General features: G+C 43.3%; 1 protein-coding gene across 3 annotated transcripts in view; it reads left to right on the forward strand.

Moving 5' to 3' along the window:
• Window positions 1-13493, forward strand: part of RBBP8NL (RBBP8 N-terminal like) — a 36930-nt gene that overhangs the window by 19167 nt on the left and 4270 nt on the right. For 2 of the 3 annotated variants that reach the window (XM_073580939.1, XM_073580938.1), the window contains 9 exons: window positions 68-163; window positions 309-421; window positions 1066-1150; window positions 3887-4044; window positions 4274-4350; window positions 4874-5031; window positions 11655-12459; window positions 13089-13173; window positions 13335-13414. In XM_073580939.1, the coding sequence (XP_073437040.1) occupies window positions 68-163; window positions 309-421; window positions 1066-1150; window positions 3887-4044; window positions 4274-4350; window positions 4874-5031; window positions 11655-12459; window positions 13089-13173; window positions 13335-13414 (1657 nt within the window). The remainder of the gene's footprint in view (window positions 1-67; window positions 164-308; window positions 422-1065; window positions 1151-3886; window positions 4045-4273; window positions 4351-4873; window positions 5032-11654; window positions 12460-13088; window positions 13174-13334; window positions 13415-13493) is intronic. The other variant, XM_073580940.1, reaches the window with a different exon arrangement.

Genomic DNA, 13493 nt, shown 5'->3' on the forward strand with positions numbered 1-13493 from the left:
GGTGTGTGTATATATATTTATATTATAATCTCTACCTACCTGTATTCACTTTTTTCCTAAATTTTAGAGATGCACAAAGGATTGAGGAGTTATTTTCTAAGAACCATGTACTAAGAGAACAGCACAAAGTTCTGAATGAAAATATTAAGGTGCTTGAAAACAGGTGAGTTTGCTATTCATTCACACTCATCAGTTGGGCTTGCTTGCAGTTTAGGTTGCCTCTCCTCTACCCTCTTCGCATATATACCTTTATATAAATAATAAATAAATATACACCAGATTTCACATGTTCGTGTTTGGTTATTCAGACTGAGAGCTGGTTTGTGTGATCGGTGCACAGTGACACAAGAACTAGCAAAGAAGAAGCAACAAGAATACGAAAACTGTCACTTCCACAATCTTCAGCAGATCTCCTCTCTAAGTGAGTATATTGGGCACTGCAACACTTTGCTGGTTTAAAAGTAACGAAACTTTTCTAATTTTTTTGTTTTTTTGTCCAGCAATGAAAGTTATGAAACTTTGCCAATCATTTTATTAGGGGATTTGTCTTCATTCATGTAAAAAATTGCATGCATATGGCCTCCAAACCCCTGCTTTTCCCCCAGTCTATTTGCCTGCATTAATAGCAGAAAGTACTAATTTGGAGTATAGCTGATGGCAGTAAAAAGTGACCCTTTCACTGCCATCATCTGTACTCCAGATGTGTCTGGTAGCAGCTTACTTTGCTTTCCACACACAAAACACTTACATGACCAATGCAGATCTAATACTGCACAAGAAGCCATTGTCTGCATCTACGATGATGTTTCATTTAGTCAAAGGGGTCACGTAGGCTTCAGAGATAAGCATAGTCACTGCTCTCTCCTGTTTTCTTTGTTATAATACCTAGTGTGCATATGTAATATATGGATGTCTGAGGGAGAAAATAGCAGAAGTTCACGTTCAAACCATAGAGCTGAGATCTGCTTAAAATAATATGCATAGTTCTGGGATTAGTGCACTTTCGTGTGAATGTGCAATCACTGGATTTAGATTTAACCTTAACAAAGTCTTTTCCTTTTGCAGCCAATGAAATTAATCTGCTGAAGGAAGAGAACAAGACTCTGCTGGACGAGCTGAGGAAAGCCAAATGTGTGGAAATGAACTCCAGGTATAACATCATCTTACGGAGTGTTCATGGTCACTGTCATTTCAACAAACTGTGCATAAACATTGTACAAACGAATATAAGAAACTTATTAGAGAGAGATGCTTCTTTCTCCACTTATGAGCCACTTCTCCATCTCCAACTTCCTAGCTATTGAACTTCATGATTCACTCTGAAAAAGTGCTTAAATCTGTCAAAACAATACAGACGTCTAGTCTTAATGGGGGATAAGGTTATAGCTACCAATTGAAGTCTACCAAAGAGGCACTGACACATACATCATAGCAGCTGGTCTCCACACACTCGCGCAAGCACAGGTCAAAATAAGAGAGAGAACTTGCACAGGGGAAAACAAAAAAAAAATGCAAAAAATATAATGGCTTGAATTAGTGTTATTCCTCATATATTACATGGGTTTATTTCAAAAAGTCATCTAAATGGCAGGTGAGCTTTAAATGCATGCTCTGTCTGTTGCAAATCAACAATTCCCAGGTGGCGCTGCAAAGTCCAAAAGGACACATTAGCATCAGCTGCAACGGTACATGTCATAGCACTACATTCCTTCTTTTTTTGTTATTTATTCCACTCTATGGACTATCTTTTGTGAATGGGATCTAGGGGCCAATTACTGGACAGGTCGTATTGAAGGGATCAGCGAGTGTCATCTGCTCTGCGCTGCAGTTCTTTACGCATCCGTCTCCACACAACAGCGCTAGCTGCTCTGCACATAGCTCCACCTTTGTGGGAAATTCCCTGGACTACATCCATATGTTAGCATATAATAAGACGCAAGGGTGTGTACTGGTTATGTAGAACAGGTTCCACCAGTCTGTAATGGGTCAATGTTTGTTTCCAGTGTAATCACTTTGTTTTTAGCAACAAATACATTCACTATAATATCTAGGTATATGGTCACCATTTTTTGGTAGGGACTACCCCAATGTCACTATATGTTCAAGTAACTGTCTTTCCACTATAGTTTTTTTTCTATCTGTATAGTTAAATGCATGCCTACAGTACTAACTACTGCCACTAGAGGCTGCTGTAACTAGAGTCTATAAGAGCTGTAATAGAGAACCTATCACGTTCCCCATGCCCTCCAGCCCAGCAGCACTCACCTATGTATGATTAAACTCCCTGCCTAATCAGCCCTGTATAATGTAATTCAGATAAATATTATACTCTCCCCGTCTGCTATGCCAATGAGGGCTTTGACTAGTCAATGGGGCGTTAGTTGCCCCAGATTAGTTCGCCCTCTTTCCATGTTATCACGCCCCTGTGGGCTTATTAACATAATTTGCTCGAGTTGGCGTCATGGCCACTCATGCAAATCTAGCGCATGTGTACCGCTCGTATCGGCATCGTCAAAGCGTCTCTGAAGCCAGGTGTACCCTTCCCAGCTTCAGAGGCGTGCACTGCACATGACTGGAAGCCATCTTCTGAACATGCACAGAGAGTCTCTAAAGTCGGGAAGCGTACACCTGTCTTGGCCCTTTACCTCCCGGAGTTATAAACTCTAGGAGTCCTTTCCTAAGACCCGTCTCAGTTTGATCACTCTGTCCTCCTGTCGGTTTTACTTTTCTCTCTATCCCGGTTCACGCTAAGCACCTTCTTGGTGTCTCCTCACTTCAGGGACACCCACGTCATGCGGTGCTGCTTACTGTCTAGACCTGAGGTCTACTTAACACGCACACTGGGCACTATCTGATATGCTGACAGGAAACAGTCTCTGTCCCTTCATCTTAGCTCTTCCCACTCTGGGCTAATCCCAACCATTAACCCTCCATGCTATCGGGCAGAACATCATACCAACACTATTAACGCTTATCACAGTTCACATTATACAATACAACAACGTGTGTTCTTCAAGGGGGAACGTGGCAAGTATGTCTCTCCTTACAGTAGTTCGCAGCCTCCTTTATACTGTTAGTTCAGTTACAAGATGTCTGTCATCTTGAACACAAGACCCATGTATTACATTTGTGTTGTGGCACACCGTCTTCTGGCCACCTGCATGGGGCTGTAGAAAGTTCTACAATTGATCATCCATTTGAGTGTGAAGTTAACACTAACTGTGCTTAAAATATAACACAACTGCCAAGCCTGTAGTGCCTCTACGTGAAAAATAAAAACTTTTGAAAAGTGTCCGATATACCAATGGGGGTGCCACCTCCTTACAATAAATAATTGGGGTATTACAGTATGGCAGATCCACAGCATATATGTCATGTAGGTGGCGCCCAACTTACCGTAGTCCCTAAGTGTAACCTTGCCCAATATAATATTTGTACAAGCGCACACACACCCCAGCTGTCTGTCATTTATGCTGCTGGTGTCTTTTTATTTGACCTAAGGGACACTGTTTTTTTTTAGGTGCCAGGTGCTACTGCCACCCCTTCACTCTATGTATTTACACCCCCCCACTTGTAGTATATCTTAAGCAAGGGCTCCATGGCGTTGCTGCAAGTTACAGAAATTTTTATAGCAATAACACAACGACAGGATTTACTTATATGGGAGAAAAAGTTGTGAACTATCTTCAAAAGGCTATGAAAATCCAACACAGAGCGGCAACGAAGTCCCAGCTCAGATTATAACGTTTCTGTGATGCCATTATTTGCAATCAACTATAATTTTTGACAATATAACAATGAAACATACAAAATTACAATACAACCTACATAAAATATGTCCTACAAAAAAAAATAATTCAATATTGTATTGTTCTAATATTTCTAGTGACAGGAACAGGTCCAGGAGTCAAACCCCTGAAAAGAGTGTCACCCCCGAGGCCCAGCAGCCCGGGCTCTCCACCGCAAATCAGAAACACAGCAGTGAAAAGACAATCAAAGACAGGGAGATGCCAGAAATGATCCCTGAATGCCCAGCGCCTGAAGGTCAGACACCACACTTGTGATATTTATCTGCTACGGTATGGAGATAAGTGGCTGCCAGACAACTCTGCCACTGCTTATCTTCTCGGGGACAAGGATCGAGCCTGTTAAAATCCAACATGCCTGGTCCTTCCATCTCTTGTCTTGTCACCAACATAACAAAGGACATTTGTGTGAATGGGAACCTGATTTGATGCCGGCATAATACTTTGATTCTCTATTGCTATGTTAGAAACGTGTGCCGCTGTCCTAAGACTGTCGCCAGCAGTGAAGCAGGGGCTGGATAACGACGCTCACCAGGCTGACATGGTACGATATGTCTGACCACTATTAATCAGTAGTAATACTTTTTTTTTATATACATTAACATTTCCTCTTTGGCCAGGAGGAACAAGTGCCATTGCCCAAAAAACTCTGTCCAGTCTATGAACCAGCGTGCCCAGCCATCGGGGTCAGCGGTGCCCTCTTCAGTTGTGATAGGTTATGCGCTACATATTAGATGGTGCCCTTTCGAAAACCTTATCTGACATCACCATAACTTGCATGCTCCACTCAGTCAAGCATGCATGTGTGCTTGATGGGTATAGGGGAGTAAGCCGTTGCCAAACAACTCTGGCAGTGGCTTATTGTCAAAATTCAACTTTCATGATCCTTCTTGTCCCTCCGCTAGTCCTAGTGATAAGTTGGGCCAAGTTTGCTCTTTTGTATTTGGATTTCTGTCCGGAATATCTGTGTATGTAAGAAATTGTGAATTGCAAAAAAATTTTTTTTAATTGGATTATCAGGTCTCGGTTGTGACACCCATTTACTTTCACTGTATGTTATTCTCTAGAATATATCCGGGGTGCAGAAACTTTTCCTGAGCACACAGAGCCAGCAAAGAATATCCAACCAGCTCCACGGGACCATTGCTGTAATGAGACCAGGAGCCAAGAGCGGACCCAATGTGCCACAATCACACATCCATAAACGCAGCCCAAATCATGAATTGTGAGTCACCTGCTTTATATACTGGCATGTGTGAATATATATAGGATGGCATTACATGGCTATGTGGGGGTGTTAAAGTGGTTGTCCAGTCACTCTATGTGATTATTCTATTCCCCAATGCCAGGAGCTAGTGGTCATGTGACCAGAAGTAAGCAATTTGCATACTTCCAACTAGACATGTCTGGCCTTGCTCAGTACACTTTTATTAAGCGAGGCCGCGCACGTCTAGTAGGCATGTGACCGTATGTATGCTAATCACATACTTGCGTTCAGTCCGTCCTTGCCTGCCGCTCTCAGCACCAGCAGCAAAGAATCCTCACAGCGTGCAGTGCATGCGATGCAAGAACTGCAGACTTACACCCTAAGGCCGGACAGCCCCATTATGTATATAGCTGCTGAGTCACACACTTGGTGAAGTGCGAGAGAAATTTATATTTATGGACACCTTTCACTCTACCATATAGTGTACTGTCGGGGTAGCTATTTTGGGAGGGCTAAATTAACCCTTCACGGTTGAGCCAGTGATTTCCAAATTATTCCAGTGTTGCTAGCAACTCAAATGACCACACGGAGACTGGGGTCTCTGTACGGGAGGATCGAGGCAGATCACTAAGCCCCTTTATTTTAGTCACATCTTTTATAATCTTTTGCTTAATTATGCAAGGTTCTCAAGTACCAGTAGCATCATTTCACTTTATAAGCCAATAATATTGCAAGAAAACCGGAAACTACATATATGTCCGTACCTAGATAGCGTAGAAAGTAGTATAATGGCATATTCTTCAGAGTTTTACACCCCGCCTCCTTTATCTTATACAGATGGGAACAGTCTGGTTTCATGACAGCCCATGCCAATTATAAAAATTTATCTTGCAACAACAAAAACGGAGAAACGAAACCTTACAGAGAATGGATAAAACGAAACTTCAGCTCTGATTTTAGTATTAACCCTTCACATTCCCCCCTAGATAAATTTTTTTTAACACATATGCAGCATCAGAGGTGCTATCCCAAGCTAACAGCTTGAGGGGTACTGGTCTTCACATGACTGGTGCTGTGTTGCCAGTCATGGCTGTCGCGGCGCACCCGTCCCCCCTCTATACTGCAGTTCACGAATAACAATTTTTGATGACGGTGGTGGGGAACTTTTGTAGGTAGCCATGTGCTTGGCTTCAACATCTTCATCAAGTAGCCTTTTGAGATCGGTGTAGAGAAAAGCAGAGGCAACGACACCTTTGGTATCATCATTAGCTGTTTTGGTGCAGAATTACTTAATACATACAGAAATACACCAAAGAACAAGTTTTAGTATCACATATACAACAAGGATACAGGCAGCAGTGTGTAACAAGCTTTGTAAGATCCCAGCTATCCAGCCCCCAATTCCCTTAAACCAATTGGCTGGATTGAGAAAGGAGAAAGTGTCTGACCACTAACTGTCCTTAGTACGATCATTGTCTTTATCGTATTGATCTTTGAGTCTTAGAATATCTTCTAACTTTAACTTCTACCAATAATAATAATATGGAAAATGCGAAAAACCAAAACATTATGTCCCCTTCATTTGCTATTGGCTTGTTGGGTGATGGGGAAGACTTGATAGGGACCGTCATACAAGGGTTCTAGTCCGTGCTTCCTGACATGCCTCTTCACGACTACCAAATCACCAGGCTTCAGGTTATGACAAGTGCCGGTTTCTGCTGAATCTGGAAAAGAAAAGGAAACTAGAACATAGGTGTTAGCAAGATTTTTACTAAGCAGAATAACATATTGAACAACACGGTCAGTTTCTTCTGATAACTGCTGAGACTGGAAATTTGCAACTGGGGGCCTAGTACCAAACAATATCTCATATGGGGACAGGCCATATTTTGCAATAAGGGTAGTACGGATGTGGTATAGTACAGTGGGTAGGAGCTCTGGCCATGGAGCCGTAGTCTCCTACATCATTTTGGTCAATTGTCCCTTCAGTGTGCCATTCAACCTCTCAACTTTCCCACTGGATTGTGGGTGGTACGGAGTATGGAGGGCTACAGTGGATCCAAGCATTGTCAGAACTTCTTAGTACACATGAGAAGAAAAGGCCAGGCCTTGATCACTTTCAACATCTTCTAGAACCCCATATCTGCATATAACTTCCATCACCAGTTTCTTCGCTGTGGTCTTTGCAGTCATGTTGGTAATAGGGAATGCTTCCGGCCAACTGGAGAACAGGGGCCCAGGAGAATTTTTGCACCAGTGCGAGGGCCTGATTTTTTTCCTCGATGTGTAGGCTCATGTGGCAATAGCAGGGTACATCCGCTTAGGGAGACACACAAGTCGCTCCTTTTTCCAGAGACCATTATCCATACGTGCCCCATCAGTCTTCCATTGCTTCACCTCTTCCTTTGGAGACATTCTCTGCGTTGTCATTAAGGGGTCTCGCGGGGTCCGACAGAAAACTTCAGTCTGTTGTAGATCATCAGGTTCTTGTAGGGTCAATGCTTCTTGTAACTGTTTACGCTGAGAGCGTGTGGTCACCATAGTTGGTATGGTTGGTTCAACGGGTAAAAGAGCGGCGGCTTTTGCTTGCACTTCCGCAAATGTGTTGCCAACAGTCTGTGGACTGTTCCTAGGACTGTGCGCCTTAACTCTGATAATAGCCACCTGAGTAGGTAATTTGATCGAGTCCATGAGGGTTTTAACAGCTTCAGCATTCTTCACTGGGGTTCCGGCAGTAGTAATAAACCCTCGATTGGCCCATAGAGCCCCAAAATTGTGAGCAATACCAAATGCATACCGTGAGTCCGTGTATATATTAGCCCATCTGTTCTTGGCCAAAGTACATGCAGTAGACAGAGCCCGGAGTTCTGCTTCTTGTGCGGACTGTGAGGGCGGGAGCACAGCTGCGTGCACTACAGTGTCCTCTGTGGTAACAGCGTATCCCGAGTGGAATCTACCAAACTCGTCAGCATATCTTGAACCATCCGTGTACAACACCAGATCGGGATTTGGGAGTGGATTCTCACTGACATTTGGTGGAGTAGCTGTTTCTTCTATCAGAAATTAGGAACAATCATGCTGGAGATAATCCTCATCACTGCCATCTTCCCTTATAGTTCATTATACCGTCTTTCTAGGCGTTGTAAAGGGGTTGCATTATGCGGGATGCATCCGGTATCCACTGACGACAATAAGTGCATAGTCCAAGAAAACGCTGGAGTTCAGCTTCATCTTTTGGGAAAGGAAGGGAGCTGAAAGCTATTTTTCTTTCTTCTGCGAGGTGTCTGGCACCCTGAAGGAGACAGTGACCCAAGGCAGAACTGAAGTCTCGAGGCCGAAACCCGACAGTTCAGTGCTGCCAGATGCTTTAAGAGGCTAACAGTGGCAGAAATGGCAAAAGACACCTGCTCATTTTTTTTTTTTTGCAAACTGGTTGGGACTGTTTTGGGCCCCTTGTGACATAACTGTCCATATTAACTGTCGTTCCTGCTAAGTGAATGCAAATAGAAACTGGCAGTCTGGGCGTAACGGAATGCTAAAGAAGGCATTGGTAAGATCAATAACTGTAAACCAAGCAGCATCCTGGGGTATTTGGGACAAAGAAGTATGTGGATTAGGCACCAGGTTTGAGAAACAATTACTGGTTCTACTGGCATTTTCCCTATATCATTTCGCCCTTTTGACCAGAATTTAGATGGTATCTCTGAGAGGTATGGGGTGAGTCATTGATCCTCAGGCAATATTGGGGGTGGATCTGAGCCTATCAGGGCCATCATAACTGTGAGAAGGGCATGCAAAATACAGATTTCCTCACTGTCTTCATCTACATAGGGATTATATAACAAAAAAAAACCATCTGACCATCATCTTGGAATTGTATTCAGGAGCGGAACTGTGATAATAAATCTACACCTAGTAAATTTACTGGACATATGAGAGAGATTACAAACTGAGCAGTAAAGAGAATTAGCAGGGAGGGGCTGAGGAGCAGGGCTCCCACTAGCTGAAGTCGAGGAAGGGGGGGCGAGAGTTTGCTGTGTGGGCTGAAGGGCACACTGTGTGCTCGCAGCTGCGGTGGGGGCTAGAGGCTGCTGTTTGCTCTTTTTTTTTTTTCTCTCTCTCTCTCCTGAACAGAGCAGGTTAAAGTCTGAAAACTTTTTTTTTTCCTCTGGAGCTGGTAAATGGAAGGGGTGGCTATTCATAACCACTAGCAATAACGGGGACTAAGGCTAGCGGTGGATGATAATAGGTGCCGTTAGCAGAGGTGGGGGCTGCAACTCTCGGTCTTCTTGTGCCACAATTATAACGGACCTCTCCACTGAGGATTAGTAACTCCACATACAGCACAGATCCACCCGGCAGGATCATAGGGTGGGGGCATACTGAGTTTTGGTAGTCCAGGATACATCGGTGCCTTAGGGTTAAGGGGCACAGAGCTTACAGTCGGGAGGAGGCTTGATTTCCTGGGGAGGGACCTTATCATCTAGCAGGGAAACTTCTTGTTTCAAATCATCACTTTTAACTATCCGACTGCCTGACACATTGTCTGGATCTTAGTTCCTTCTTTAATCAATCACATTCTCATACCACAGTCACTTTCTTGAACCACAAATCATCCCGTCCCTGTCATAATAGCCAATTTTTCCTTCTTCAACATAACAGTAACAGAAACAATCAGAATTCACTTGCTGTTCAATGTCCACATAACCTTCATTATACAATTCATGTGCCAAGCCACGGAATTCCTCTGCGCCTTCAAGTAATCCATCATCAGTCAATCTCCCTTTATTTATTTATTTTTTTTTTAACTCCTTCATTCCATAGCGTAGGCTACAACCCTTAGGAAATCCCAGAATCGAAAATATTTTTCCTGCATTCCTGACAGATTTCTTTCCTCATCTTTGAATCATAAGACTAACAGTATCTGATCCTTCACACAATTCCAAACTTTTCTTTTTCTTCCACAGAAACATAATTCTCTCCTTTAGAGCTAAATATCCTGACAAATTGTGCACAATACTGGAGCAGCCGTCTCCGTTTGTTCCACAGGGTCAACCCCCTCTGGGAAGCCCAAAATTCGCGGTACTCAGTGAAAGGAGGAGGGCGTCTCAGACTATCCCTCCGGACACCTCTGGTTATATATATCTTTCTATATATACCTGAGTTACGTATCCTACCCAGTCTTCGATCACATGACCACGCCTGATAACTAACAATGACAGGAATTCAGGATATTTTGACTATAAAGAGAGTCACAATTACTGGTCAATCCGGGGTGTCTGTCCCTTATGAGGTACGGTTCAAGCACTGGACCCCCAACGGGATTACACCTCTATATGATTCGACCCATGAATCACCCCACCAGGGGACAAACCTCAGATCCTCTTTGCAGCAACAAGCACAGGAAAACCACACCAACGGTCAGTCTGAACAGTATAACTGCCAACTTACCGTGGTCGTGGGGGGGTGATCAGTCCCAATTTTCCAACACCTGTGTCCGCTCCGAGGGTCCTTTGTCTTGTTGTCCTCCGGGGGCAGAGGCGTCCCTGTCCGGGGGCCCCACGTTGCGCGCCACTGTCGGGGTAGCTATTTTGGGAGGGCTAAATTAACCCTTCACGGTTGAGCCAGTGATTTCCAAATTATTCCAGTGTTGCTAGCAACTCAAATGACCACACGGAGACTGGGGTCTCTGTACGGGAGGATCGAGGCAGATCACTAAGCCCCTTTATTTTAGTCACATCTTTTTTAATCTTTTGCTTAATTATGCAAGGTTCTCAAGTACCAGTAGCATCATTTCACTTTATAAGCCAATAATATTGCAAGAAAACCGGAAACTACATATATGTCCGTACCTAGATAGCGTAGAAAGTAGTATAATGGCATATTCTTCAGAGTTTTACACCCCCGCCTCCTTTATCTTATACAGATGGGAACAGTCTGGTTTCATGACAGCCCATGCCAATTATAAAAATTTATCTTGCAACAACAAAAACGGAGAAACGAAACCTTACAGAGAATGGATAAAACGAAACTTCAGCTCTGATTTTAGTATTAACCCTTCACAGTACTAAAAATCTGAAGAAAAAAAAAATCTAAGTGGGATAAAAAGAAAATGTAATTCTGTACAGGTTTTTTAAGTTCCTTTTCCATGGAGTTCATTGAGCATTAAAAGTTAGTGATGATGATTTATTATGATTCTTTAGATCAGCATGATTATAATGATGCCAAACTCTTATTTTTTATTTTATTTTTTAGTGGCTTTAAAAAATTCTGAACTGTGTAAAAATAAAATTGGAAAATTGGTTTGTGTCCCAATATCCAGAGATTTATAACTTTTTTATTTCTTCATTGATGGAGCTGTGAAGTTTGTTTTTTGCGTGTTGAGCTGCAGTTTTTAATAACACAATTTTATTGTACATGCTGTACATGATTGTTTGTTTCGTGTGAAAACACGCTTACATCTGCATAGACCCATTCATTTGAATGGGTCTACGTGTGTCAGTGTCTCCAGTACGTGAGAAAACTGTCACTACACGTACCGGAGACACTGATGTGTGAAAGAGGCCTAATGCTCGATCCCATGCAATAAGATTTTTTATAGATTCATTCATGATGACTGCATCTTGTTTATCCCATCGTAGACCCACCAAGGAGCCCCCGATTGAACCGTGTGGACCCCATTTCCCGTTTGAACCTTTAAAACATGTTCTGTCAGAAGAACAATTCGCCCTCTTAAAACAACACTATATCCAGAAGCATCTGGCAGAACGTAGCCCCGGGTTGCAGAATGAAGGGGCCGCTTATATATTCTCAGACAAACATCGGGAGACTCCTTTAGAGAGGAGACGACCTGAGGATAATTGGGAAGAAAAGATGGCAATGGCGGAGCTACAAGGAGCCATGTTATATGTCAGAGAGCAAGGACTGAAGAACAGAATAAACCAAGCAACCCAAAGAGAGAAACTTCACTACTTATTAACCAAGCAAAGCCAAGGGCTTAGGATACCGAATTCAAGAGGAGACGTCCCAAAATGTCTACGAAGGGAAATTCAAGAAGACAAGGAGATGTCCCTGATACAGGTTTTAAGTGCGCACTTGAGAAACAGCAAGCATATAAATAGCCAAGAGGGGGCACAAGATTGGGAAGAGAAAGAGTCCAAGTGGGCCGAAGTCGAGATGAGAGCCGAGGAACAAGAAGAAGCTCCAGACAAACCACTTGACCTCTCAGACACCAAAAAAATTCAACAAACCCATCGAAATGTCATCAAGAAAGAGCAACGGCATAGCTATGGAGGGCATACGCCGAGCCCAACGGCCAGACAGAATGCCTCCCCTCCCATCAGGGCATCGTGTTCTGACCGCATACATGGAACTGGGCTGGAAGATACCGCATCGCAGGCAAAGGGGGAACATGATACGGATGAAGACACAAAAGATAAAGTGATTGTAAGTTAACACATATCGAGTATTTCCACCTAGAGAGAAGGCCCATATGCATTCTCATGAAACCAAAATTTGAGGCCTACTGTTTTCCCCAAAACAGCACCACTCTTGACTATGGTTGCATCTGGTATAGCAGATCGTGCAATAGGAAACATAGCCGATAGATAAAAGTGGCGTGGTTTTACAGATCACCTTACCGGAAAAATAATGGTGTGGCAGGCACACATCCAAATATGAGAAAAGCCTGTTCAGCTCTAACATATATTTTGGCAAATCAAACTGTGTCTATCGAGGCTGGCGGTCTGATGTCATAGGATGTAAATGGGTGGAGCTGGAGGTGAATGTGCCTTTAAACGGCTACTCTCTTCCTTTCTCCTTCCTCCAAAGAGCTAAAATGCCTGTTCAGATTAGCCTAATAGTTGTATAGCCACAGGGTGCGTAGAGGCAGTAACCACAGCCTAGGGTTCATAGTCTTCCCCTCATTGCCCCTGGGACCACATCACTTATATTGCAGTATTCGTGAATGGGGCTGAACTGCAATACCTGACTTGACCACGGGCAAAAGTGGCGCTGTTCATGAAAAGTAAAAAAAAAAGCAGATATTTATATGGCCTTTTTGTGCTTCTCTTTAGGACTGTAATCTAGTCTCAAAAGAAGATAGAGAATTATCTACTGCAAAGAGAGTAACAAAGGGGCATAAAAGACCCCGAGACTCAGGTGAGTGCAGTGAAGGGGAAAGCAGCTAATGGAAACCAAAAAAGCAATTGGTGGAGGACCTTGCTGTACTGTCCACACAACGCTTGGTTCCTGTTTCTCTGTAAATCTCTGCAGACTGTATTGTATATGCATTATGTAACGTTACTGTAATGTCTCGTTAGATGAGGATGAAGAACCAAGGAGCGACAGGGGCTCCCCACAACAAGACCAGGATGGAGAATCTGACACATCAGACAGTGAGGTCTGGGCGCAAGACATAAAATGTGGTCTATGTAATGTGTGTATACTTCCCACCTAAATGCCTGTAACCTGCCCCCCAT

This window comes from Dendrobates tinctorius, unplaced genomic scaffold (assembly GCF_039654945.1).
Source record: "Dendrobates tinctorius isolate UK_male_01 unplaced genomic scaffold, ASM3965494v1 ptg000065l, whole genome shotgun sequence".
NCBI classification, from domain to species: domain Eukaryota; kingdom Metazoa; phylum Chordata; class Amphibia; order Anura; family Dendrobatidae; genus Dendrobates; species Dendrobates tinctorius.